We start from the raw sequence: 27,500 nt of genomic DNA, 5'->3' as shown, positions 1-27,500 counted from the left end.
AAATTACTGATTTTTCATCCATGCTATAATAGTTCAAAGCAAAATGTGTGTATTATATATATATATATATATATATATATATATATATATATATATATATATATATATATATATATATATATTTTTTTTTCACACATACATTATATATATATATATATACACACACACACACACACACATACACACACATACATTATATATATATATATATATATATGAACATATTATATATACACACAGACATATAAACAGAAGTTTGAATGTTTGGAAACTTAATTTCTTTGCCAAGTGTGTGTGTTACCAGCCGTTCCAAATCTACACACTTTTTTTTTTTTTTTCACACTTCATAACACAAACCTTCACTAGATAGGAACAGTTCTAATGAGGACCTAGCTGTTTTTCCTCTCTGTCCGTCCACCGGGAGCAACCAGAAACAAGCTGCATCATGCATACTGGCTATTCTTTATGCTTTCTACATATCTTCAATCTTTTGTGCCCCGAGTGCTCCAAACTTTGGCTTTTTTTGGCGTGAACGATGCATGTTCCCAAGTAAACCAAGTGACAAACTTTCTGACAATTTCCAAAGTGCTTGACATGATGGTTGAACAGAAAGTTCTGGAGAAGTGAAAAATCTCAAATGCTTCCAGGAGCTGATTCCTCGGCCAGGGCAAAATGGAGTTTAAAAAAAAAAAAAAAAAAAGAAGAAGGAGAAGAAGAAGAAATGGTGACTTTGGCAGATATGGAAACAGATTGAAATTAAATATATTCAGACCTGGTGCGAGGGAGAAAAAATAGATTGAGTTCAGCATGTATTGTACAAAGGCAAAAAATACTGACCAACCTCTGAACCTGTTTCAGTACCTGTTCAGTAGTTCAGCGTCGAACGTAAATACAAACAGCACAATGCAAATCAGACTAGACAGCGCTCAGGATATCAATCAGGATAGAATCAAAATCATTGATCTCACTTCTCCATCACTTGTACTTCAATATATTTTGACCATTTTGGTTGCATTTCTTAATCAAAACTATTCATTTCACTGAATATATACTTGCTGAAAATAATAATTACGCTTAAATAAAATCACACAAATCATTGACTGTTGTTAGCAAACCCATATATCATGATCCAAACACTGTATCTAAGAAATGTCTTCCAGTATGACTGTGCTATTATTATTATTATTATTATTATTATTATTATTATTATTAATCAAACGGCCCTTTCCGATGTTAAGGTCAGGAAAGGGGGCAGGAGGAAGTGCTCGAAAAAGTTTCTCCTCAACTTTAATCCTCGCGTTGTTATGTTATATATCATCTTATCGCCAAGTTGCGTGCAGATACCTTGTTATACTTAAAGCTGTAATATTATAACGTATTTAATTCTACTTATTTCAGTTACGTACATATTTCCATTATTACAGGCGGCTTGCTTTACCGTACTGCGATGACTACATTATATAGGTTGAGAACATTGCTAAATGTGCATACTCGTGATGAAGGTGATATTAGCGAGAGAGTAATCAACCCAAAGCAGGTTTATAGGAACAAAACCAGTGCACATTCGCTTCTTACCACTAGATGGGTGCGTGTGTAACTCATCCAAGCGTGTCTGAGACGATGCACAATAGGTCTGCTGAAACTTTGCCAAACCACCTTTGTATACAGCCAATATTCCCTTTCAGCCTGTTAGGAGGGAATAAATAACCTGCAACAACCCCGACAAGCCCCATATCAATTCCTCCAGTTCGTTTTGTTTGTTTTCAGCGTACGCGCCGCTCCAAGGGAGCAATTTCCTGTGATGAAATTGAACTGCACTCCTCCTGGAATTCATTAGAATAAGAGAGCTGGGGTCCCACGCCTCCGCCAGGCCAAAGGGGGAATTATCTAAACGAACTCCCAGGGGTGTGGCACGCTGCGAAGAGCCCAGGATAACGCTTTGGGGCTAGCGGGAGGCGCTTGTCAAAAGGATACAAATAAACACACCTGAACGGGGAATGAACATCAGTGCAGCAAGTTGAAGCGAGATGTGTGAAAAAGAACGTCACCCTTCCCGTGAGTTTCCACCAGCAAACCCGGCCTTCTTACACAAGGGATCATATTAATGGCAAATAATCCACCAGTTATCATGCGATAAAAGAAGTTCCATTTTTATTTCGCTTTCAGTTAACATGGAAAGTATTAATCTTGAGTTAGACACCAAGAACAAAACAAAACAAAAAAAAAAAGAGAGAGAGGAAGATAAATAAATAACAGGTGGGTTTTCTAGCCCATCCCCCAAACCCCTCCCTCAAAAAACAAACAAACAAACAAACAAAAAAAAAAAAAACGTTTCTTGGGTGTAAGCAAAGAATGCTCGGCGGCGCCAAATTCTGCGAAACGTTCGGGTACATTCGCAAAAAGTGGAATTTTTTTTAGAACGTACGTCCATCACGAATAATATCCACATCACATCGCGCTAGCGAACATGACCCGGCTTTAAACGATCCACCGTCTTCGTCAAGTTTTGCAGAGGCTTCATATGTAAACACGTCACCAGGAAACGCCGCGACTGAAATCGTACAGCGCTGAAGGCACTACATACAACACCGCAGCGCTTCTGTGTGACGATTCTTCACCCTGACCCTCTGTCTCGGAGTTTAATATCAAGATAAATACGCTTCTAGGAGGCAACGGGAGGCAACTGTTACTGTGTTAACATTATAAGGAAAAGCAACGACGACGACAACAAAATTTAAACTGATTATAGCTAAATAATAATAAAGACAAAACAAAGTAAACACTTAAAATGCTCTCGACTACTCTTGAAAACATTTGTACACGGATACTATCACAGCAAATCGATAATTCTTTAGATGCGAAAGGTTCGGTACATGAAAGCGGTTATAACGGTAAAAGTAACTCGGAGGCTCGTGGAACCCATAATGGAAGTCGGAAAGGGCGAAAGCCACTCGCTTGAGAAGTGCATCGGACGCGTTTGCGATACAGACAAACGAGATGCAGTCGAAACGGAATACGGCCGCTCGAGCGTTCTGGAAGAATGACAAGTTATCTACGAAGCAAGATGTGCAAGTCGACTGATCTGCGAGTGTACCTCCTACAGAGCTGAACATCTTTCGAGACGGGGGAAAAAAACACAACAAAACCTGCTGCTTATAAACGAGCCCAAACAAAACCCCTGCCAAAAAAAAAAAAAAAAAAAAAAAAAAAAAAAAGTCAAAACAAAAATAAAACACCTTAAAAAAAAAAAAAAAATCTAAACAGTCAACTAATTAGGCTGAAAACACATTTCGCCTTATTGGGTATTGCCGGGCAAGCAGACTGAACACGGCTCGGGTTTTTGTGTAGGTGAGAAAAGGCACTTAGCGTGAGTTATTGTCTGTCATACGTTTGCGAGATCAATGTATCAAATGTTTATAAAAAAAAAAAAAAAAAAAAGAAAAAAACAGGGATGCAAAGTGCATTTGCATTATGATTAATAAAGATTGTCGAGCCGACAGACGTTTTTATTCCTGTTCCTTCATCAGTCCTGGTCCATAATTGCATCAAAAAGTATTCCACGAATCTGGTTCCAGCTCTTCAGTTCGACAGATGTTTTATTCTAAAAGTGTATAGTAGAAAAAGGCTTGCGTTTATTGAATTTTTTTTTTTTTTTTTTTTTTTTTTTTAAATCAAAGTGATAAAACATGTATTTGGGGGGGATTCAGGCAGGGAAAAGAAAGTGTTTTAAAAATAGCCAGTCTTTGGGAAGTATGCTATAAAATGACACCTAGTTTGTTCCCGTGTTTCTTTATATATATTTAAAAAAAAAAAAAAATATGAAAGAAAGATTCCTTTTTTTTAAAAACATGCTAAAGGCACTGGATTCGTTACGGAGCGCATGCAACCTGCAAACGCGTACGTGATGACTTCATTCTCTTGTAATAGAACTACAAAAATACGATTTACGCAACTCGATCGGGGAAGCGTTTTCAGTGGAAAGAGAGATTATTATATATTTTTTTATAGATACCGAGGGAAACTTGCAGTCTTTTTATAGGGTTTCTGAAGGAGTGTCACGGGACACATAGTTTCATTTCATATGGAAAGAAAAAATAAAACAAAAAAACAAAAACAAAAAAAGAACCATTTACATTCAACAATCAGGGATGTTTCAGCATCTGTACCGATATCCAAAAACACAGCGAGACACTTTAAGGTTTTAGTATTCCTTTGTGTGCAATACAAATTCTGTTCAGAAGAAGGGGAGGGGCGAGGGGGGGACGACAAAACGTTTATAACATAACATTTTTGTGCAATTTCTAAAGTATAAGCTCTACATTGTATACGGTCATCTAATCTTTGGTTGTAAGTTGTGCATGGACAAGCGTGTGTGTGTGTGTGTGTGTGTGTGTGTGTGTGTAGGTAGTAAGTAGCATTGCACACCACACAGAAGTAGAATTAACAGTTGATGATTATGTGCTGACTTGTTCAAGCGACCCTGCACAAGTTTGGATTGGAGCTTCTCGTAGTAAAGAAGCGTATGATTGTAACATGAACCATGGAGCCATAGTAGATTTCAAAAAAAAAAAAAAAAAAAAAAAAATGGGGGAGGGGGGAAAACGACAAAACCACACAATATAGCTGGCAAACATCATCCAGGAGTGGGCTATAGACAGGAGAAGCAGACGAAGGATGGATTCAGTTGGCCAGAGTCAGAGCGTGCATGTGCTTGGCGATTTCGTACACGTAGGCGATGTCAGGCCGCTTCTCCGGATCCGGATTGATGCACATATCTACCAGCTTTCTCAGCTGGGTCAAGATAAAGAAGAAGGAAAAAAAAAGACAAGAAAAGAAATATCAGTGAATGATGACGCATTCATTTTTAATTTTTTTCCTGTTACCTGCATTCACATCTGCATCTCATCTTCTGTCACATGACTGATTTAAGATTGAGATAATAGAATGCACAAAGCAGAAATACACCACAGTTAGTCATTTCCAACATATATATATACACACACACACACACACACACACACATACATATATATATATATATATATATATAAGTTACTGAGGAAAATCAGCCTTGTAAACGGTCCGAGCTCGTGTCTGAAGTCACGTTTCGTCTAGAAGCCAAGGAATAGACTTGAAATAAGGCTAAAGCTTTCTACATGCTCGCTACCTCACACACTCAAGTCCCCACAATTCACACTCCCGTGCTACTGAGAGACAGAGAAGCGACCTCAGCCCCGACAACGGCATCATTAAAAGAAGAAAAAGAAAGGGAGAAGAAAAAAAAAAAAAAAAAAAAGGACCCCGCTCCCCAAATACCTAATCACCATGGCAACCGGCTCTTTCTAGCGCAGGCCTGGCTGCTACTGCTGCTGCTGTCTCCTAATCAGCACGGCATGTGAAATGCAAATCCAGCCCAGCGCAGAATTAGTGGAGGGAAGAGGGGAAAAAAAAGTGGGGGGGGGGGGGGGGGGGAGTGGCTTAGGGAGTCGGGGGGTGCAGATATGTAAAATATTCATATACCTTGTTTAAAGAAAAAAGAAAGAGGTGAGAGTTGCAGATTTTCTGATGAGGGAAAAGGGGCTGTCTGTCAGGAGATGGTAAATGACACACCAAAGATGAGCGACTGACAGTTTTTTGCCGTTCGCCTTCAGGAGCATTGTTTAAACGCAGACAGAGATGGATGCGGCCCCTCTGTCTATGCTGGAGGGTGCATTTTTTTGTTTTGTTTTTGGGGGTTGGGGGTGGGGGTTTGTGTAGGGGCGATTCAGCAGAGCCGATATGGTGAACGGAGAATGATGGCATGAGCTAATGGTGCTGATGATGGCAGGTGGAGATTTAGAAACATCAGGGTGATGCTTCATCAGCTGGGTTTAGAAATAAGCTCGGAGTGACATACTCCAGACCTACGCCTGAACTGTCAGCACATGTTTAGAAAACGGGTCACTTTTACATTTTCAAACCCCGACGCGAATCCAGCGCTTCTACAAAACGAGGTAAGAGGTCATGGAGAAAAGTCTAGCCTTAATGTCTCAATAGTGCACGCAGTAAACTGAACTCCAACCACAAGGGCGGTTTATTACTCGTCCAAAAACGATACTTCTCACAGTTACATTAACTCCTTACTGCGCGGCGTTGCCATATGCCAACCATTCATACATCTCCAATTTTGTCTGATAGGCAATAACGCAAAACTATTCTCTTTTGAAATAACACAAAGCCACCATGTCAGATCAGGAAGTGCTGTTCGTTCACATGGCATGGTAATGGCCATCACTGGAGGGCTCTTAAAATTTGAGTAATTTTTCAATATTTACGCAAAACTACTTAAAGGGAAAAACAGAAACACTATCTGAGATAAGTAAACATCTACGTTTTGTCATTTAAACAAGTGTATATATTTGGAGTGTTCTGTTCAATGGTAAAATGTAAATTTTTGCCGTATGGCAACAACATGTGATAAAGGAACCGAGGTATGTACATTCATGAACTGAAACAGGCCTACAAAGCAAAAAAAAAAAAAAAAAACAATAAATACACGAGGCTTCTATAACGGTATATTTAAATTTTGTCACATTAAAAGTAAGAAAAGCGCTTAATTTCAGACATTTTGCAATCGCAGTTTATTTTCTAAATTTTACGTTTAAAAAAACAAAGAATGAAGAATTTAAGAGAAAGAATTTTAAAAAAACACCCAAAACATGTTTGTGTGTATTGTGTGTGAATAAATCCATCCACATTATATATATGTGTATATATATATATATATATATATATATATATATATATATATATATATATAAATAAAACAGCTGTAATTCCTTTCCAGAAGATATAACATTTAACTACGTTTATTTATTTAGAAGATGCTTACTAGGTGGCAAAAAGCTCTGGAAAAAGTCTGGAAAGTGCAGTAATTGGAACTGTAATCGCATATATTGCGTGTTAATTTTTGTTTGTTATTTTCCACCATCGCACACTGTTGCCATATTGCAACAACTCACCAACTCAGCCTCTTGGTTTCTCTCAGCCGTGTTTAAGTCTAAACGACTTCAGCGAGAAACAACATTAAACTGATTTTATCTAAGTAACATGTCCATATGCTGCAAGTGAAATCCGTCAATCTTGTTTTGTTGTTTAAAACTGAAAACATCTTTGTGCACCGTGCTGTGTGGCGCAGTAATATCAGGGCTGCTGCTGCCCCCAGTGGATTCACTGCTGTATTACATTCCAGCCAGGAACAGAGAACTGTGCACACTTACATTTCTCTTAACACGTTACTGCAAACAATTTGTCAAATATAAAAATCCAATTCCTTCATTCTGATTCATTCTGACAGGCTTAGAGGCTTTCTTTTTTAATGTCTTCTGCATTACTGTGTCAGTAGGAAAGAGCAAATCTGGGCTTTCTGACATCATTTTGCACCTTTTGTACTGGTCGTGTACAAGTCCCAGAAAACCTGAAAGATCTGAACATCATATCGTCGCTGTTGGAAAGGGCTCAAATATGCAGAAGATGCTGGAGAAGTAAAGAATGTGCCGGACCTGGAGGATTCTTCTGATGAACAGTGGGCAGTTTAACTGCTCAGGACAAAAAGGGACTCATAAACAACGGTCACAAAACACAGACACGGTCGCTGATCCTCCAGGTAACGACACACGGGATTAAGAATCGAGCGCGTGTAAACTTTTACACTGGGTCGTTTGTGTAAATTCGGTTATTGTTGTGTCTTGTGGACTAGATGTAAACATCTGTTATGTGAAATTGCTTAGTTAGGGCAGAACTAAATAAACAACTAAATGCAATTTTAATGATCCATCTTTTTTTTTTCTTTTTAATTATTAATTTGGAGCTTATACAAGGGGGATGTAAACTTGTGACCTCAAGTGTATTAAGAAACGGACCACTCTTCTGCAGATGTAGAAGAAAGTCCGAGAGACAAGCTGTGTGGTTTTACTATTTCGTTATAAAACTGCAGGAGGAACTGGAGCGGTGTGGTGACACCAAACATCGATTTGAGTTGTGTTTACTGCTTCATTTTCACATAGAGAAATATTGTTCCGTTACTTTCGAAGGCATCTTTATGTGTCGGTGCAGAATTTCTTTATTTTGATGACTTTCGCACAGTAATGTAGGTAACGTAATGCATACGATGCCGGACGTGAAATGACTCACCTCTTCCGAGTAGTGATCAGATGGGAGAGGTGGGTAGTCGCACTGCTCAATCTTTTTACACAGTGAGTACAGGTTCATCTTGTCCCCATAGAATGGACTCTGAAGAGCAGCCATCTAAGAGTGAGGGAAGGAAAACTTATTAGATTTCACAAGAACCACACGGAATATGCCTGTACTGAGTGTGCTGAGGTCAGCCTTTTAGCTCCATGCTCCCTATTCACTCTATCCTTCTACCTTCTTCTTTTGATATTGTTCGTGACCTTTATATTATGCAATTACAAGACACTGACTGACCGATAGTTTCAAATTTTAGATGTTCATTTCCGTGAGAAACCGCTTGCTTAGTTGACTTGGCCACTTGGTCGCCACCCAGGAAAGATAAATCCAGCTAAACAACCGGTGCGTTTACACGGACAACAATAATCCGATGTTAACCCGATTAAGACGATACTCTGATTAAGAAACCAGCATGTAAACAGCGATTATTGATGACCTTAATCCGACTAAAGTCATACTCGAAGTAAACACAAATGGAATTAACATTCTTACCCCGTATGGCCGAAAAACCGGCTTGCCCGACTTTGATCTATTCCCGTAAGGACGATATACCGGCTCGGTCGTCTACGCCAAATCCCCGTAAGGCCGACATAGCGGCTTTACAGTGTAAACGTTATCCCCGTAAGGCCGGAGTACCGGCATTACTCTGCTACGATCCCTTACTTATTTAATTATTATTTTTTGACCCGGAAGGTTGATGACGTCACGACGTGATTACGTTATTACGCCGGCAATTCGATGAAGCTGATCCAAGCGTGAATATTGGTGTACTAGTAGAAGTGAACTAAAAATGCCAAAGCTAATCGTGTTCCAGCTAAAGTTACACCTACAGTGAACACGGGTACATCTAAAACAGTGAAAAAAAAAAAGAAAACATACACAGTCACACAGGCGAGAGCGAGGATTCTAGATGGTGACAGCAGTGAAAGTTCAGGCGATGTTGAAACCGAAACCGAAACTGATAGAGACGCAAACTCTCCCGATTCAGACCCTGATCCGTCTTCATCTTCAGCATCAACCAGTGCGACTGACACTGCAGGGGTCTGGAGTCATAACCTGACCATCTCTGTGCATTCGTGAAAACACCACCTGCTGCTCTGATTACCACCAGAAACTTTTGGCGCTAAAATGCATTTATTTATTTATTTATTTATTATTTACATGAATTTATTCAAAGGCACTGACCACGCTGATGCTCGTATGGTACTTCAAAATGAGTATAAGGATTTTAGCGAGCATTTTCCGTAATTTCTCTAGTTAGGAATTGTGCTCTAAGTGGAGTAAAAACACTGAACTGCTTCATTTTCAAAGTAATATTACACAAATACATTATTAGAAGTTGTTTCAAGGCCTAAAAGTGTTCAAATTAAAATGTTGATTTTGGGTCCAATTTTGGCCGGGAACTCAGGGTTGGCGTGCTGTTTCTATGGGGGATATAGGGTTGTGGGACATAATACTGTGGGAACTAAGGGGTAAGAGGGTTAAGACGTGTGGAGTATTCCTGTTTTAGTCACCTTACAGACATGTACACACCTTAATCACACTATTAACGTCGTGCAGGAGTTTTCACCGCATTGTGTGACGGGACACGTACACACACGGCAAACAAGAGGGCACGGCTCCATCAGAAACCGCGTACTTACCCACTATATACTAGGAGAAATACAAGTATCTCGGCTACTATACAGTAGGTAAGTACGCGGTTTGGGACGCGGCCCACGGCTTCAAGCAGTCGTCTATTTTTTTTGTACAGCACGACAAATCATTAACCGCACTTGAAACGTCCGTAAAAAATGTAAATAAAAACACCGAAAACTGTATACGGTCCCATAACGAAGACCAACTGTACGTCGATACGTGAAATTATGTTGGGAACGTCAGACGGCGTGGCGCGGGGACGTCATGACGTGTGACGTTAATCGATCTCTGTTCTATAACACGCAAAACCTGAACATGAAAGGAATATTCTAAACTCGACTCATGTAAACACCTTAAATCACAATATCGTCTTATTCAGAATAAGGTCAATAATTAGATTACTGCCGTCCGTGTAAACGCGGTCAACAACTAGTTAAAACAATAACATTGTCATTTCTCTTTCCATATCTCTGGGCAAAATGAAAACTAAAATGGCCTGCAATTATAAATAACGTCTGCAATTTCTATACAAACACAAGCCACTGCTCCAAAATATCAAACTAAAATGTCTTTGATTAATACCAAAATAGAACCACTAAAATATGTTTAAAAAAATGATTGAAATAATAATATTTGAAAAACTCAAAATTCTGCTTTTTCTATTTCTGCATAAAATCAAAAAGCTGAAAACTTAGAAACACGAGCGCATCGGCTGTTAAAATAAACAAAGCGGACATTAACGAACGCTTGTGGTTTTTTTTCACCTCAGGTGTCGAGCTCGTTAACATTTAAATCTATGTTAATGAGCACCGGGCGGGGCTAATTAACATACGCAGATACCGTGCACTTTCAAACGAACCGGTCGTTCATTCCATCGTTTGCATTCGTAGCTAGTTCACGGTTTGATGCAAAATAGGGTGGGTCTTATTTATAAACGGTAACAAAGCATCAATGTAATGCGTACACATCATAATTCCAGCCAATTAGTTATATACACAAAGGGATCTAAATAGATAAACGATCTCGAAGGCAATGCGGTTCTCAACTCTACCACGTCCGAGCCGGAATGTGACTGCAACACGGATGCAGATGTTTCCAGACGTTTCTCTCCCACAATCTTCATCGTTTATCAGCATTGCTGTTACCTAGCGACACAATAAAATCTGAAATGCATGTGTGTGTGTGTGTGTGTGTGTGTGTGTGAGAGAGAGAGCACAGTTGTGCAAAGCTACTTTAAAATTTGACAACACGGTGTGTTTTGCTATTATATTACATTATATTGTGTACATGTTCTTAAAAGTAGGATCGTTATACTTACCTTTAACAGTTACAGCAGCTGAACAATCAATCAATCTCATCTTTAACGCTTAGAAAACTGCTGACATTATAAACTATATTGTGCAGAAACAATGTTTTCTTTTTACAAACGTTATGCAATACTGCAAGATATTCAAAGCTATACTGCAGAACAGGAACATCGACTGTAGCGGAACATGGGTGTGGCTTCGGGTGTTACAGTGAGGTTCAAGGAACCGGCTGCGGTTTCGTCATATAACTTTCTCAGGCACACACCCTCTCGATCGTTCTCTTCTCTCTCACACGCACAATGGAACCGCAGCCACTCAATCTTCATCAAGCAGTAGCTGACAGACTGGCTGGGGTTCTGCTGCAGTAAATAACAGACCTCGCTGAATGACGGCTTTTGGGGTTGATGAAGATATCAGGCAGCTGAGACGCAGCCTGCTGAACATATGACGTTAGGGATTTTATCATGAACTGATGCAGGCGTTATGCACGACAGACCCTTTAGTTCAGTTCATTTCTCCTCAGCCATCATAACGTTGTACTTCTCATGCCGGTATCATCACTGTAAACTCGTGGTAAGCAATATAATACTAAATATAGACGATACGATTTTACCATAACGTGATATGGTGATGTAAACAGGTTTTCACGGTCAGACTATTCGGCTTGCTCCGTTTTATTTTCTTCCGTTCTTTGAAAATGAACGGGGGTCAAGTGACTGTTGAAGCCAGTGTGGAAATGACTTGAATCCATTACTTGACCCTGTTGCCCTACTGCTGCTTGGAGTTCTCATCAATTGAAAATCACTCCGCTGCTGCTGAGGTTGGCCCCACATTGAGACTACTGAGGATGGTACCATTTAAAAACCATGAAGATGGCTTTGGACCACAATTCACATGAAGTTATGCTATGAATGCTTTAGGACTGCAATTGCCACGAACAGCTGATTCAACTGAACTGTAATGAATTTCCTGGTTACACTATTGCACCGTTTGACCATGGAGTACTTAGTTATAGAAGGGATCTATTTATAATCGCACTATTCGGGGTCACCCAGACGAGGATGGGTTCCCTTATGAGTCTGGTTCATCTCAAGGTTTCCACCTTGTCACCGTCGCTTCTGGCTTACTCATTAGGGATAAACTCATACATTTAAAATGTATACCCTGAACGTATTTATTTCTGTGAAGCTTCGACGTGACAATGCCCCTTGTTAAAAGCGCTATACAAATAAAATTTTATTGAATTGAATAATTTAAAAAAAGCAGCACCATTAAAACTTCAATTAGCTCTATTATTGCCTCATTTCCTGCCCTCCTTTTTCTCCACAATTAGCTAACCACTTTCACACAACATCTATCCATCGGGAGTTATGGGGCAAGCATGTGGTTCCTCTGAAGGAGGAGTCCACTGAAGCCAACCTCCACATATCTTCAAAATGCCGCTCATGCATCGTCACGGGCAGGCGTAGCACACTTACAGGAAAGAGCTATCGGCCCTCTTCCTCATACAAGAGCTCACAGACTCCTGTGATTGGCTAGCATCAGTGTAAATGACAGTGGAGTCGAGAGTAATGCCACTCACCCCTCCCACCAAGAGAGCACGACCAATTCTGCTCTCTTGACCATGGGTGGCTGTGGCATCGCCGGGATTCGAACTCACGATAGGGTGAACGCTCGGGAGCTACTACAGCTTATGTAAACATTGACAAAATCATCTACACCAAATCATCTATACAAAATCATTCTGCCAATCAGGTTTGTTATAGGCACACACAACAGCTACAAAATCAAATACCTATTATTGAACTCCCTTGTGACAAGCTTGTTTTCCCAGCACGTATGGGAGTCATAAAGAAAATCTGGGGTGTTGTCCCTTTGATAGATTTGACTACTGTTAAATAAATTGATCAAGATCAAGAACTGAAATTCCCTTCCTGTGACAGAATCAAGCTTCCAACGTTTTCCGAAGACATTTTTAATGAGGATGATCTAGACATCATTCCAATTGTTACTTTTCTAGTGAGGTCCACGTTTATGGACATCTAAACACGAGTGCAAAAACAAACTCGAGCGTCTTCAGTGTGCAGACACTACTGGAACTTCAAATGGGATGGGGTTCTACGGTCAGATGAAACCAGAATAGAGCTTTTTGGTAATAAACACAGAGGTGGTTTTGGAGCACACGGAGAGGTAGCCGTGTGGAAAAGTCCCTCATGCCCACGGTTAAATATGGAGGAGGATCTTTAATGTTTTGGGGCTGTTTTTCTGCCAGAGGACCTGGACATTTTGTTAGGATACATGGCATCATGGACTCCATCAAATATCAACAGATATTAAATGAAAACCTGACTGCCTCTGACAGAAAGATTCAAATAGACCGTGGTCGGATCTTCCAGCAGGACAATGATCCAAAACATCATCAAAATCAACACAGAAATGGTTTACTGACCACAAAATTAAGGTCCTGCCATGACCATCCCAGTCCCCTGACCCGAACCCCATAGAAAACCTGTGGGGTGAACTGAAGAGGAGAGTCCACCAGCGTGGACCTCGAAATGTGAAGGATCTGGAGAGATTCTGTATGGAGGAACGCTCTCAGATCCCTCGCCATGTATTCTCCAACCTCATCAGGCGTTATAGGAGAAGACTCAGAGCTGTTATCTTGACAAAGGGAAATAGCACAAAGCATTGACTAACAGGGTGCCAATAATTGTTGCACACCTATATTTAACAAAGATATATATATATATATATATATATATATATATATATATATATATATATATATATATATATATATATATTTTTTTTTTTGTTTGTTTGTTTGTTTGTTTGTTTGTTTGTTTACCTGTGGGATTTTTATTGCAAATGTGTGATATCCATGAGTATTTTTGTGATTTTTTTTTTTTTTTAAACAAAAGATCAGAAGGTTAAACAATAAAGACAATTTTTCACAGCCTTTTTTTTTTGCTCATATTTACCAAGGGTGCCAATATTAGTGGAGGGCTTTGTATATACAAAAACAGAAAAAAAATCAGGATACAATCAAATACTTTTTCACAGCACTGTATATAAAATGAAACTTGTCATACTGACCAGCTTAGTTTGCCAAGTAGCTCCCCCTAGAGGCCAGAATGTTAATGACTACCTTAATAAAACACAAAACGAACTGAACATCATCTTCATCTTTAACCGGATGCGAGCCTTTTCAAGCCAGGTTTTAGTCCATACTCTGTAGCAAATGTGCATCAGTGGAATCGTGCTAATCTTGAATCACCTCAAGATTTCAAAAGCTAAATCGCAACAACAAACAGACCAGCGAGTGATTCGCAACAGGACACGATCAGCAGTGCCGGCTTTCAGAGCTCACCACAGAACACCTGCTGATAATAAAAGCCATGAGCTCAGAGCCTTGTTTTGTTTGTTTAAAGAAGGTCCAAGTGATGTAGAGTCATCAGAACAAGCTGAAACTTGTCCCGAGAAGTAACACTGAAATGCACATTCGGGTAAAAGTTTCAGGGTGCTTCTCTAGCATCGTTCAAATGACTCATTTTTTCCTTAATTAAAAACTTCTCCTCATCCCTATAGTTGAAAAGAACAGCAGAACTGTATTGTAAACGTTGTGCAGCATTAAGAAGGTAGCACAGCGCTACAAATCTACCTTGTAGCAGGGTGTGTCCAGACAAACTGGGCTGCATGTAGTAAGCACGCATGTACATCCGTTTTCCGTTTGGTGTATGTAGCACACAATACCAGAAAATAAGTGAAAGCTATTTTCCTTTTACAAACCTCTAATTTTAAGCGCAAGATGTCCGTTAACAGTGAGCGGGCCCACGTTGCCCGCCTATTCCCCTCCTTGAAGGTTAAAGCACTCGGTCTGCATCGAATATATGAGACGTGTAGGCCCTAGGTGTGGGATTATGCAACAGTGAACATATTTCCCTTCACATCACTCTCTACATGATAAAACTCCATATGAGTTTACTTCATACGCTGCCTTTCGTATTGTGAAATCTAATCTAATGTGAAAAAACCACTCAGACATTCACACTATCTGGTCAAACATTTATTAATGTTTACGGACACCGGACCATCACACCCATACGTAGGGTGAATAAGAGACGGCGTAAAGCGCTTTGTAGAACCGTAAGCTTAAACAATAAAGCGCTATATAAGTGTCATTTACCATTGCTGGAACTTTTAGGAGCGACATAGACAGCGGCGTGCGATGCGCTTTGTGCCGTGACACATTCCTGCCGTAACTATCATTAAAATGTTCTTCTTTTTCGGTTTGGACCAGATGGGATAGCCTCCGTTACCCTTGTCCATCGATGAGTCTTGGGCGCCCAACAACCTGTCTCTGGTTTGTGTTTTGGTCCCCCCTTGGACCACTGTCAGCAGGTATTTACCAATGCTGACCGGCAGCCTCCGACCCAGTCGTCTGGCCGCAATGATCTGGCCCTTGTCAAAGTCGCTCAGGACTTCACGTCTGCCCATTTCTCCCGCATTCCAACCCGACTACGAGAACCAACTGTTCAGGTCATTCTCACGCGTGAAGAATTTGACCATTAACGCCTTGATCGTTTCGTATTTATTAAAAACACCTCGACTTTGATGTAAATGAATTTGGGGAACTGGATTCCACCTGTTCTTCCTGAAAGGTCACTCTTGTGGAACCTGTGAGCAAAAGGAAGGAGAATAGGACAGATGCCGCTTTCCTTGGATGACTGTTTCGGAGGCTTCCAATTATAGACGTCTCAATTGCAAAACACATTCAAAACACCTTCCTTGCTTAGATACAACTGGGCTTTGTTTTTGGAGTGCAAGCTTACAAGTCTATACAAAAAAAGCAAATGATGGAATGAGACCGACCGAGACAAAGCGAGTGAGCAAACTGTCAGAGTGAGACAGCACTCCAGTTTGGATTGTGAGTGAGTGGCAAAGAAGAAGAAGAAGAAAAAGAAGAGGAAATGACACGAACACTACCGCAGGCCAGCACTGGTCTAATCAGTTGGCACGAACACAACCAGCTTGTGCTGCATGGACTGAATCACGCATCAGGAGGTTAAGCACAATCTTTAGGACTTAGACATAAACCCAGACAGAACCGATTCCTCTTCTCAACAGACAGATTAAGAAAAAAAAAAGTGAATAACAAAAGAATGAAGAAAACACTGATTCATGTTTAGGTTCTCAATTTTTTTTTTTTTTTCTCCACAGTTTTTACAACCCCAATTTCTGAAAAGTTGGGACAGTATGGAAAACGCTAATGAAAACAGAGAGGACTGACTACTTGCTAAACTGAACCAACTGGTGTCTTCACTCGGCGCCAAAGCGCTTAATAAATGTCATTAAAAGAACAGGTGATGTTACACAATGGTAAACAGTCGACTGTCCCAACTTTTCTGGAGTGTGTTGCGGTCGTCAGAGTGTATATTTTCAAAAAGAAATTGAATTCACAAAGTAAAACATCGAATGGCGTGTTAATAATGCGTTTTCGACATAGTACAGAGGGAACTGAATTTTCAAATGACACTTTTTTCCCCCTTCCATTTTCCATACTGTCCCAACTTTTTTGGAATTGGGGTTGTCGTTTCGCAGATTGATGAACCTCCGCCCATCTTTACTTCTGAAAGTCTCTCTAATATACTCTTCGGATTCAAAATGGATTCAAAATGACCTTATTTTTTCCTTAAAACGGTACGTTTCCTGAGTTTAAACATCAGATATATGTTTTCCATGTTCTATCGTGAATAACATAAGGGTTCATGAGATCTGCAAATCACTGCGTTCTGTTTTTCTTTACATTTTACGTCATTCACACAGCGTCCCAACTTTTTTTTTTTTTTTTTGCCGGGGGGGGGGCTTGGGGTTGTACAAGTGACACAGTGTATGCATGGCAGCCCCTGTTCGAGTGTGTCGTGGTCGGTGCGTGTGCGACATGCAAACGAAAATGCACCCAGATGTGAAAGATAGGGATTTTTCAAGCTTTGGGTATGCAAAGGAACAGTACACTTTTACTGCAACATCTGGCTCTGTTCGATACGCCGCTGCTCTTGCAAAAAAAGTTCCTCAGGGTAATTACAGTGTGCAGCATTCTGCAGCACACAAGTTAGGCCAGCCTAAACCAGCCATGTGTGTGTGTGTGTGTGTGTGTGTGTGTGAGGCAAGCGGGATACCACATGTGATCTCGGCCCCACTGTGTGTCTGCTTGCACATGCTCAGGAGTAGTGAGCATGCTTTTTCGAGCGGGGGAGTGCAGGAGGAGCAGCTGCAGCCAACAAAGGGTTAAACAAGGACCACTGTGTTTTCATGCATCCTCTGCTGCTGACAGATGAAAAATGTCAACTGTCCTGTTTTCTATTTTGGAGTTTTTGCACTATTCATCTGGTTCATTAGTGGCGGGCCGCTTGTGGCCCTGACAGCTGCTCGGCCTGCGCTCGTGGCCCCTGAATTTTTCAGACTAATTTGATTCGATGGGCGAGATGATTGACTTGCTCTCTGACCCCCCGGAGCCCAGAGGCACTCCTCATTGTTATTCCGGAGCTGTCCGACACACACTGCGCTGGCCTGCTGTCTGACTGCGCACCGGCACACACACACACACACAGAAATCCCCTTCCACAAAGGCACCACACCCACACAGAAATGCATGCGACTGCACACACAAAAAAGACATGGTAACACACCTGGGTGCGTTTAAAAACAAACTGCCACGGCCACCTCGGGCACCAGGGAAAAGAAAGCATCAGTGACCATGTAAAGATCTCAAGTGGAATAAAACCATACCTCAGACTTAATTAATATTGATCTGTTTTTTTTTTTTCTGCGCATATAAATTACCCCCCCCCCCCCTCCAAAAAAAAAGGGACGACCCCACATGGCCAAAATATCTGCATAGCTTAAAGCGTGGACTCATTATTTGCTCCGACTGATCCCCCCCCCCAGTTATACTTTAAAGATATATTAATAAAAGGAGCGCACTTAAAAATGCATCCACTAAAGACGTCCCCATTTTAATGACTGACACTGGTGAGGACATCAGTCTCACACACACACCCACGCACAGGTCCTCATATATATATTATACATTATATAAAAAGTGCAGGTTCTCTGCTTCATTAAGGAAATGAGGAAAAGCCGAGATCTGCCAAGCCAGCAGAAATCTCAAGCCTCCACCGCACTCTCTCAGCATGTTTATTCAACACGCGCATTCTAACGTCTCGTTAATTCATTAAATCATCGAATGAAACTCTATCTGCATGGCAACATGACACTTAAAGAGGAATATCTAATACGGGATATTACACAGGCGGACTATCGGAGCCGCGATGGATTGCATCTGCTGAAGCCTGAACCGCATCATCATCTGATGCGCGGCTTCTGGACGCTTTCCCGGACGCAAGCTTCAGAATCTTAGAGGATGCGAGCCGACGGGCTGTTTGCACTTCCGTGTGCTGAGGAAAAACTAACTTTGTTCTGCTGACACACGATGAGAGGGGTTTTTTTTTGTGTGTGTATGTGGGGGGGGGAGAGACGGACAAGGCACGAGCAGTGGTGTGAAAACTGAAACGTTAACAGAATCCAGTCTGTAAAAGTGAGCGCTAAGTTTGTGGTAACAGTTAGGAGGAAGGAAAAGCTCATAACGCATTGAACCTGTGGTTGGCCATTCGCCATGTCATTCAAATCACCCACTTCGGTAAAAAATAGCCGGGTATTTCTGTCTATCTACTGAGTGTCTCAGAAGTCTTTGGTAAAAAAAAATGTTGTACTTGTAATGAAGCACAATGTTGAGTAGTCGAGGGCTAGGGGATTTGTTCAAGGGGTCAACACGGGTTCTCTTGCAGGACGGGGATTTGATTTGAACGCACAATTTTCAGATTGCTAGTTAAGAACCACTGCGTAAACAAAGCTGAATTAACTCTCAGGAGTCAGTATATGTGCGACTCCACTACAGAGTTTTAGGATTCAAAATTCAAAAAAAAAAAAAAAACCCACACAAACCTGAACATGAAAAGTAGGAAGAATTTCCAAAGTATGACATATAGTTTACTCTTGTCGAAAAATCATTCCAAACAAGGGGTTTTGACTATTGATAAAAGTCTGATCCGTGAGCTGGAGCCATTGCTGTCAGAAGGTGATGTAACTGACCGTAGGTCTTGATTTATGTTAATATAAATTACAAACGTCCCGAATACAGCTAGTAGTTAAGGATTTACAAGCACTTTGAAAAGCCAGGCCAGACCATGAAAGTACAGATCCAGCAATCTGAACACTGTCTGTACTTAATAGAGACCGGAGACAGTAGGTGGAAGACAAACCGATGGGGCCATATGGTCAGCCTGAGCCGACCCTTTTATTTCAGGCGTCATAAAACCCAACACTGAAACCCGGAGCGTGGACTCCTGTGGAGATGGGGGTGGGGGGTGGGGGGGGGATGCTGTGACATAATATATAATCTCATATCTCAGTAGGCTCAGGAGGAAAACGGAAGCTTGTGTAGGAGAATTTGTTGAAAGGTCGTTCCTGTAAGATGAGTGATGTACGTTCAGTGTAGGCTAACTAGACAAGTGAAGTTTGGGAAAAGAAATAAAAAAAAAAAAAGAACATCACCTGGGCGTTCTGCAGTGAACTTTGATATGTTGACAGGATTGGAACGCAGTGTGGTCTCTGCTGCTCATCCACCTCAAAGTTCAGTGTGCTAGCAACCATGCCGAGTCACAGAGATGATAAAAATTTCCCAATTATTTATTTATTTATTTTTTAACATTTTTGAACATTAACTGAACCTCTTGACCTGTGTCTGTGCTGCTGCCATATGATTGGCTGATTGGATAATTGCATGAATGTGCACATTCATGCAATTATCCAATCAGTCAATCCTTTCTCCATCAATTATCCATTATAGTCTTGTCCTATAGTCTATATTAGTTGTTCAGTAGTGAAACACAACTGTGAGCGGTGGGGTGAGGGACAGGGGGAGAGAGAGAGATGAGCATGTTGGGGTAAGAGAGAGATAAGAGTGTTGGGGTGAGAGAGAGAGAGAGAGAGATGAGAGTGTTGTAATGAGTGAGAGAGATTAGAGTGTTGGGATGAGAGAGAGAGATAAGAGTGTTGGGGTGAGAGAGAGAGAGAGATGAGAGTGTTGGAATGAGTGAGACAGATGAGAGTGTTGGGATGAGAGAGAGAGATAAGAGTGTTGGGGTGTGTGTGTGAGAGGGAGAGAGAGAGAGAGATGAGAGTGTTGGGATGAGAGAGATGAGGGTGTCGTAATGAGAGAGATGAGAGTGTTGGGGTGAGAGAGAGAGGGATGAGAGAGCGTGTTGGGATGAGAGAGAGATGAGAGTGTTGGGATGAGTGAGAGAGACGAAAGTGTTGGTGAGAGAGAGATGAGAGTGTTGGGATGAGAGTGTTGGGATGAGTGAGAGAGATGAGGGTGTTGGGATGAGAGAGAGAGAGAGAGAGAGAGAGAGAGAGAGAGAGAGAGAGAGAGAGAGAGATGAGACTGTTGGGATGAGAGAGTGAGAGAGAGATGAGAGTGTTGGGATGAGAGATTGAGATGAGTGTTGGGGTGAGAGAGAGAGAGATGAGAGTGCTGGTGAGAGAGATGAGAGTGTTGGTGAGAGAGAGAGAGATGAGAGTGTTGGTGAGAGAGAGAGAGAGATGAGAGTGCTGGGATGAGAGCGAGAGAAGATACCCAGGTATATTTCAGATATGTGGGGAACACTGCAGACACTACACTAGTCTGCTACTGAAGATTTTCATGCCAATAGTGAAGGACATTCAGCTAGAGACATTCCTCAGAGCATCTGAGACTGTGACCAATCAACGCTCTGCACTATTTTTAGCTCTCGCCATCCACTTTAACAGGAACACATGTACACTCGCTCATTTATGCAGTCATCTCATCAGCCAATCATGTGGCAGCAGTACAATGCATAAAATCATGTAGATACTGATCAAGACCTTCAGTTAATGTTCACATCAAACATCAGAATTTGGGGGGGGGGTGGTCTCTGCGACTTTAACCATGACAACCATGTGGGGTCAGTTGGTAGAGCGGGTTGTCCACTAATCGTAGGGTTGGCGGTTCGATTCCCGGCCCACATGACTCCACGTGCCGAAGTGTCCTTGGGCAAGACACTGAACCCCCGAGTTGCTCCCGATGGCAAGCTAGCGCCTTGCATGGCAGCTCTGCTACCATTGGTGTGCGAGTGTGTGTGTGTGTGTGAATGGGTGAATGAGAACCAGTGTAAAGCACTTTGGAACTGCTAAGGTTAAAAAAGCGCTATATAAGTGCAGACCATTTACCATGGTTGTTGGTACCAATTGGGCTGGTTCGAGAATTTCAGAAACTGCTGATCTCCTGGATTTTTTTTTTTTTTTAAAACATGCAAGGGTCTCAGGAGTTCACTTGGAATGGTGTGAAATACAAAAAACATCCTGTAAACAGAGTAGTCAGAGGAAATTGGCCAGGTTGGTTTGAGCTGCCGGGAAGGATATAGTAACTCGATCACTCTTCATGACTGTAGTGAGCAGAAAAGCATCTCGGCATGCACAAAGGTGGATGGGCCCCAACTGCAGAGGACCACACTGGGTTCCGGTCCTGTCAGCCAAGAATCAGAATCAGAAAAAGACAGGAAAAAGTTTGCGTGAGCCTGTGCCCATGACAGCCTCAGATTCTTGTTCATGGCTGACAGGAGTGTAACCCAGTGTGGTTTTCTGCAGCTGGAGCTCGTTCACCACAAGGCTTGATGTAAGGTGCATGCGGAGATGCTTTTCTGCTCACCACGTTTGTAAAGAGTGATTATTTGAGTTAATGTATCCTTCCCGGCAACTCGAACCAATCGAATGGGCATTTTCCTCGGACCCCTCGTATTAGCGAGGTGCTTCCACCCACAGAACTGTCGCTCACTCAAAAGTTTGTTTGGTCACACCATTCTGTTTAAACTCTAGAGACTATTCTGTGTGAAAATGGAGCTGTACTTGATGTCTGCCAATGGGGCAGTGGTGGCTTGGCAGATAAGGCTCTGGGTTACTGATCACAAGGTCAGTGGTTCAAGCCCCAGTGCTGCCAAGCTGCCACTGTTGGGCCCTTGAAAAAGGCCCTAACCCCTCTACAGGGGCACTGTATCATGGCTGATCCTGTGCTCTAACCCCAGCTTCCTGACATGCTGAGGTATTCAAAGGAAAGAATTTCACTGTGCATATGTACATGTGACCAATAAAGACTCATTACTCAGATGTACATCAACTTTTTTGTATTTTTTAATGTTGTCATTTGGCAGACGCCTTTATCCGTTTCTCATTTATACATCTGAGCAGTTCAGGGTTAGGGGCCTTGCTCAAGGGCCCAACAGTGGCAGCTTGATGGTGCTGGGGTTTGAACTCACGACCTTCCGATCAGTAGCCCAACCTCTGAAGCCCAGAACTTGCACCGCAAGGGAATCGAACCCAGGACCCTTAAGAACTGGCTCTCATCGCGGACCACGGACGTCATTACGCCGGACTCGCCGCAGTCTGTTTTCTATACTCGTATGGAGGTATCTGAATAACCAGTCTGGGACTAACACGCTGTAATATTTGTCTACACGCGTCTCGGATGAAGTCCTGAGGCTTTGTTTACAACATTCTCCACCGTATAGAGCGAGGTGTCAATAATGGAAATATTAAGCCGTGCTCGGCCGAAGCTCTGATGGGATCGACCGAGGCGCAACGGAAAGCACAGAGCCTTCATCTTCTTCCTCGTCCTCGTCAGCTGAGCGAATAAATGAGCTCCAACAGAGAGGCCGCATCAAACGGAATAACTGATGCAGATTGGAGGAATACAATGCGCAGGTATTGATGGTTTGAAACCAAGGCCTCGTGACCCCAAAACCCCAAGGCAGAGGGGCTGAACGATTTATACTTTCAAAAGGCAGAATTATTTGAGTAGGCCTTTCGCACAAAGAAGATCAATGGAGCTCAATGGAAGGTGGTGCAAGTCTGCAAATTAGTGCTTCTGCTGTTTGGAGTTGCAGTGCTACATGGCAATCCTGTATTTGAAGCTATAACAAGACAAAGAGTATTTGGGTCACAAAATACATTTGGGAGAACACTGGGGGGGGGTTGTTTAAAAAAAATGGACATCTGTGTGTGTGTGTGTGTGTGTGTGTGTGTTATGAGCCACACTCTGTGCTGCAAGTTTGCTCCGACAACTTCAGCCTCGGCATCGGCATCAAGCTCAACGCCAGCGGGTTTGCCCATCATCAGACCTGTCACTCAAGCAGATGTCAAGTCATTGCCTCCCAGCGTTCTCCCTCAGGTCATGTGACCCAAAGGGGGGGGCGGGGGCGAGGGGGGACAAGATGAGAGAATGCTTAATTTTTGGGTTTCGGAGTGTTGGGAGCAATGTGTTCAGGGCTGGTTTCAGCGGATGCTTAAAGAGATCACAGCCCTTCCCCGCTGCACTCAGCTGACCCATGGCACGCTGTCGGCCCCGGTGCATTGTGGGAGACTAATTAGCGCAGAAAAAAAGTGTGGTCTCCAAGCGGCACTGAACTTGGATGGATGTTTTGCAGCCCCAGGCACTTTGGGAGGTGCGGCTACTGGTGAGCTCCCCAACATGGATAAAAAAGACGAGGGGAAAAAGGCAACTCGGGGGGATTCCGGGAAGAATGGGTGCTGGACTAACAATGTGTCTATTTCTAGTCTTTGTGTGTGCGCGGGTGTGTGTGCGCGCGTGCGTGTGTGCATTTATACGAACATTTAATAGCATGCACAAGTGGTGTTTTGCATAATGGTGAAGACCGTGCCATTTATAAACCCGATACTTTCTGTTTCAGACTGTGTCAATTAATTAATCAAGACAAACATCCACATACGCATACATGTACACACAAAGCAAACCTAGTAGTGTAAAAAAAAACAAAAAAACAAAACAATGCTTTTCAAGTCACAATACTGTATTACAAACCTGGTACAGGAGCCAGCCGGAGTGGACAGACACTTACAAGGCCAGGCCGTAGCGGATGTCTAGATGCTGAATGGAACATTTATCTCGGTTCAAAATCTATTTACTGACCTTTGCACATCTTACAAGAAGGAGGAAAAAAAAAAACAAAAAAAAACGCAATCCCGGGTATGCTTTATTGAGGCCTAATCAAAGCAGGCAGCATCATTTCAGAGACGTCTTATCTAAAACACGTGGAAACGTCATCCGCATTTCCTTCCCGACATTCAAACATACTCCAGGTTTCCCATGCAGGGACGCTTGCCTCATAAAGTGGAAAACCATACTTGTAATATTGTCGACAGACGATTTTTTTTTTCCCCGGCGTCTCACATAAAGAACGTGACCGCCAAGTTTACTGGGGGGGGCGGGATCTGTGGTGTGGGAAAAAGTTGTTCTATACGTTACCTCGTACAGCAGGCAGCCTAGCGACCAGATGTCAGATTTGAAGTTATATCCGTTTTCGTGTATCCTCTCGGGAGACATGTAATAAGGGGTGCCCACTGGATCAGAAATGAGAAAGAGAGAGAGAGAGAGAGAGGGAGAGGGGAGGAAAAGCAGAAGTTAGAGGCACGTCTGGTTCGCTAAGTGAGGAATCGTACAGGCGAGAGATTCATCCATGGATGCTTCATTGATGGGGAATGAGAAGACGGCGCTCTGGATGACTACAGAGCAGAGAGAGGGAGCTGAAAGCGACCCTGACTCGAGCATGCGTGCACACGGAGAGGAGCGACAGGAACGAACTTAGATCCCAAGAACGCCGGGCTCGTTAAAACCGCTTAGCATATAGTTTTTAAAAACAAAAAAAAGCAACAAAAAAAAAAAACACGAGTTACTCCGATTATTTCGGCTGAATGTCATCGGGAGATTTCGGCTGACGACAACCTGCTTTCCGCACAGGGCCGGTGTAACAGACAGATGTTTCAATGCTTTACTCATGTACAGGAAACAGTCTTTGCTCTTTTCCTGTGAAAACCTCGTAATGTATTGTTCAGGAGATGTGGGACTGATGCTGTGACATCATCATAAGTCTCACAGGTTTTAATAATACGTAATAATAAAAAAAAAATGTAACTGTAACTTACAGAATATTCAATATAGAATGTCTGGAAGAAGCTGTCTAATTCTACACTGACTTTATATCTAATGGAAAACCTGAACAAGGTTCTAAGCTCAGATGCCTTGAACACGCGACAGGAACTGAGCTTCACATGCGTGTTGACAAAGTGTGGCTTTCCGTCTCAAGCGGTCCGACGTTTAAAAAAATAAATAAATAAACTTGTTTTAACAGCAGTGGCCATCTTTGTGTCACCAGGAAACCTCTGACTTCTTTGTGTTCTCTCTCTTGGGTCTTTGACCTCTAATCTACTGAACACTGACCTTAATTGCTTATTATTATTATTACTACTACTACTACTACTATACGATTAGGGTGACTAGGGCCAAATCTTTGGTTAAAAATCAGTTAGAAATCAGCCGAATAAAATATCAGGGAGTCATATTTTCTTGTAGAAAAGATACATACATTTAGTTGAAAACACAAACATGATTTAAGAAGCCAGAAAATGTGTGAGAACTTTTCAGTGATTTTTTTTTTTTAATTTTTTTTTTTTTGCCCATAATCAAATTGGCTTCAAAAAATCAAAAAAAAAAAAAAAAAAAAGAAAGAAAAAAAAAGAAAGAAAAATCTAAACTTTTAAAGAGCAAATGTACTCTTGAGGAGATATAATAATAATAATAATTATAATAATAATAATAATAATAATAATAATAATAACAACAATAACAATAATATTAATAAAGTGGCATAACAATAAATCTCAGATTTTGGATCAAATGACACAAAATGTGGCAAAATGTCTTTCTTAAATGATAAAGCTGTGCAAAAAGGAAAAGGGCATGAAGGAGAAAAAAAATTAATACGTTTTTAAAACGTAAACCACACTAATAAATAAATAAATAAATAAATAAATAAACAAACAAACCAAACACATGAATTGATGAGTGACGGTTAGGTTCAAAGTCATTTCCACGGCAAGGTGTCTAGACTTGGGGTACTCGATCCCGGATTCGAGTCCAATTATGAACGAACTCAGACTTGACACGGACTCGGGTAAATCTGTACTCGGACTTGACATGGACTCGGACGTAGGTCGAGTCCGCGCCGCGTGTAACGTGAAAAGAAAGATTAAAAAAATAAAAAATAAAGAATGTCTCCCTGCCTGACCCGGGGGAGCTTTCCGCCACCTCATGGTGCGAGTACCGAACGGTCTCGATGTGCACGGTCGCCGTCTCAGCCGGCTCAGTAACTACTGGCGATAACCGTGTGAAGGCGGCGCAGGAAAGTTACGACATGTTCCACTTGCTGTTTCGAAGCGCTTCCCCGGATTACCCTGAATGACCTTAATGGTATTGTGAGGCAGACGGCTGTGTTACACCCGACAGTAAGAACGCGAAGGGCTTCAAATGATGTATTTCCAGTTACACAGAGGACTCTGAGGGTGAGTGTTCTCAGGCTACTGTATATCCGACTAGCAAATCTAGCCAAGAGTTAATATATAAATATATATAAATAAAACACAATACTAATAACACTATAAAGGTTGAATCGTTGTAAGAGGAGTCGTATGGAAGAGTTTTGCCGCCATATCGCTATACTATAGGAACATGCTAAACGGAAATAAAGTCGTGAGTGAGTTCACACCCCGGTTCAAACTGCCGAGCCACCACGGTCGGGCCCTTGTGTATGGCCCTTAGCGCACAACTGCTCAGATGTAGAAATGAAATAAAAATGTACGTCGCGCCGGATAAGGCCTTCTACCAAATGCCCTGAACGTAGAAATGTAAGTGTAAGAAAATCACTCACTCATTAGACTGAATAACTTTAAAGTAAATGTAATGAGTACCGCTTGTTAATATGTCACACAGTGAAGGCTGTTAGTTTACATTTTAATTGCTTTATTCAATTTCCGTAGTATTTCTTACTCGAATACCACTGACAGACCTACCCGAGAAAACGTATCGTCATGGTGAAATAAGACCGTAGTCGGATCGCCCACGCCTAAACATCAGCACTGCCGATTCCAGTCTCGAATGTGAAATGAACTTCTAAATGTAGTAAATATCCTTCTTTTTTCAACCGAGTTACTTTCTGGACTCGACTCGGACTCGGACGGTCTCGACTCGGACTCGGACTCGGCACTAAAGGTGTCGTTGAACTCGTCCGTGAAACCCGATTCGTTTCGATATATAAAAACTCGGCGTTTTTTCCGTCGCAGTTGATATGATTTGAAGTCGAAGTTTACATTAGTTGGTTTTCTCATGCGTAAATATAC

General features: G+C 41.8%; 1 protein-coding gene across 1 annotated transcript in view; it reads right to left on the bottom strand.

Moving 5' to 3' along the window:
* Positions 1-2,134: 2,134 nt before the first annotated feature.
* The window catches only part of nek7 (NIMA-related kinase 7), a 72,892-nt gene continuing 47,526 nt past the window's right edge, over positions 2,135-27,500 (bottom strand). The window contains exons 8-10 of the mRNA XM_017478650.3: positions 24,574-24,668; positions 8,173-8,286; positions 2,135-4,791 (exon numbers count right to left, since the gene is read on the bottom strand). Of these exons, the coding sequence (XP_017334139.1) occupies positions 4,681-4,791; positions 8,173-8,286; positions 24,574-24,668 (320 nt within the window). The 3' untranslated portion in view covers positions 2,135-4,680. The remainder of the gene's footprint in view (positions 4,792-8,172; positions 8,287-24,573; positions 24,669-27,500) is intronic.

This window comes from Ictalurus punctatus, chromosome 10 (assembly GCF_001660625.3).
Source record: "Ictalurus punctatus breed USDA103 chromosome 10, Coco_2.0, whole genome shotgun sequence".
Taxonomy (NCBI): domain Eukaryota; kingdom Metazoa; phylum Chordata; class Actinopteri; order Siluriformes; family Ictaluridae; genus Ictalurus; species Ictalurus punctatus.
This window is presented reverse-complemented; position numbering and strand designations above follow the sequence as displayed.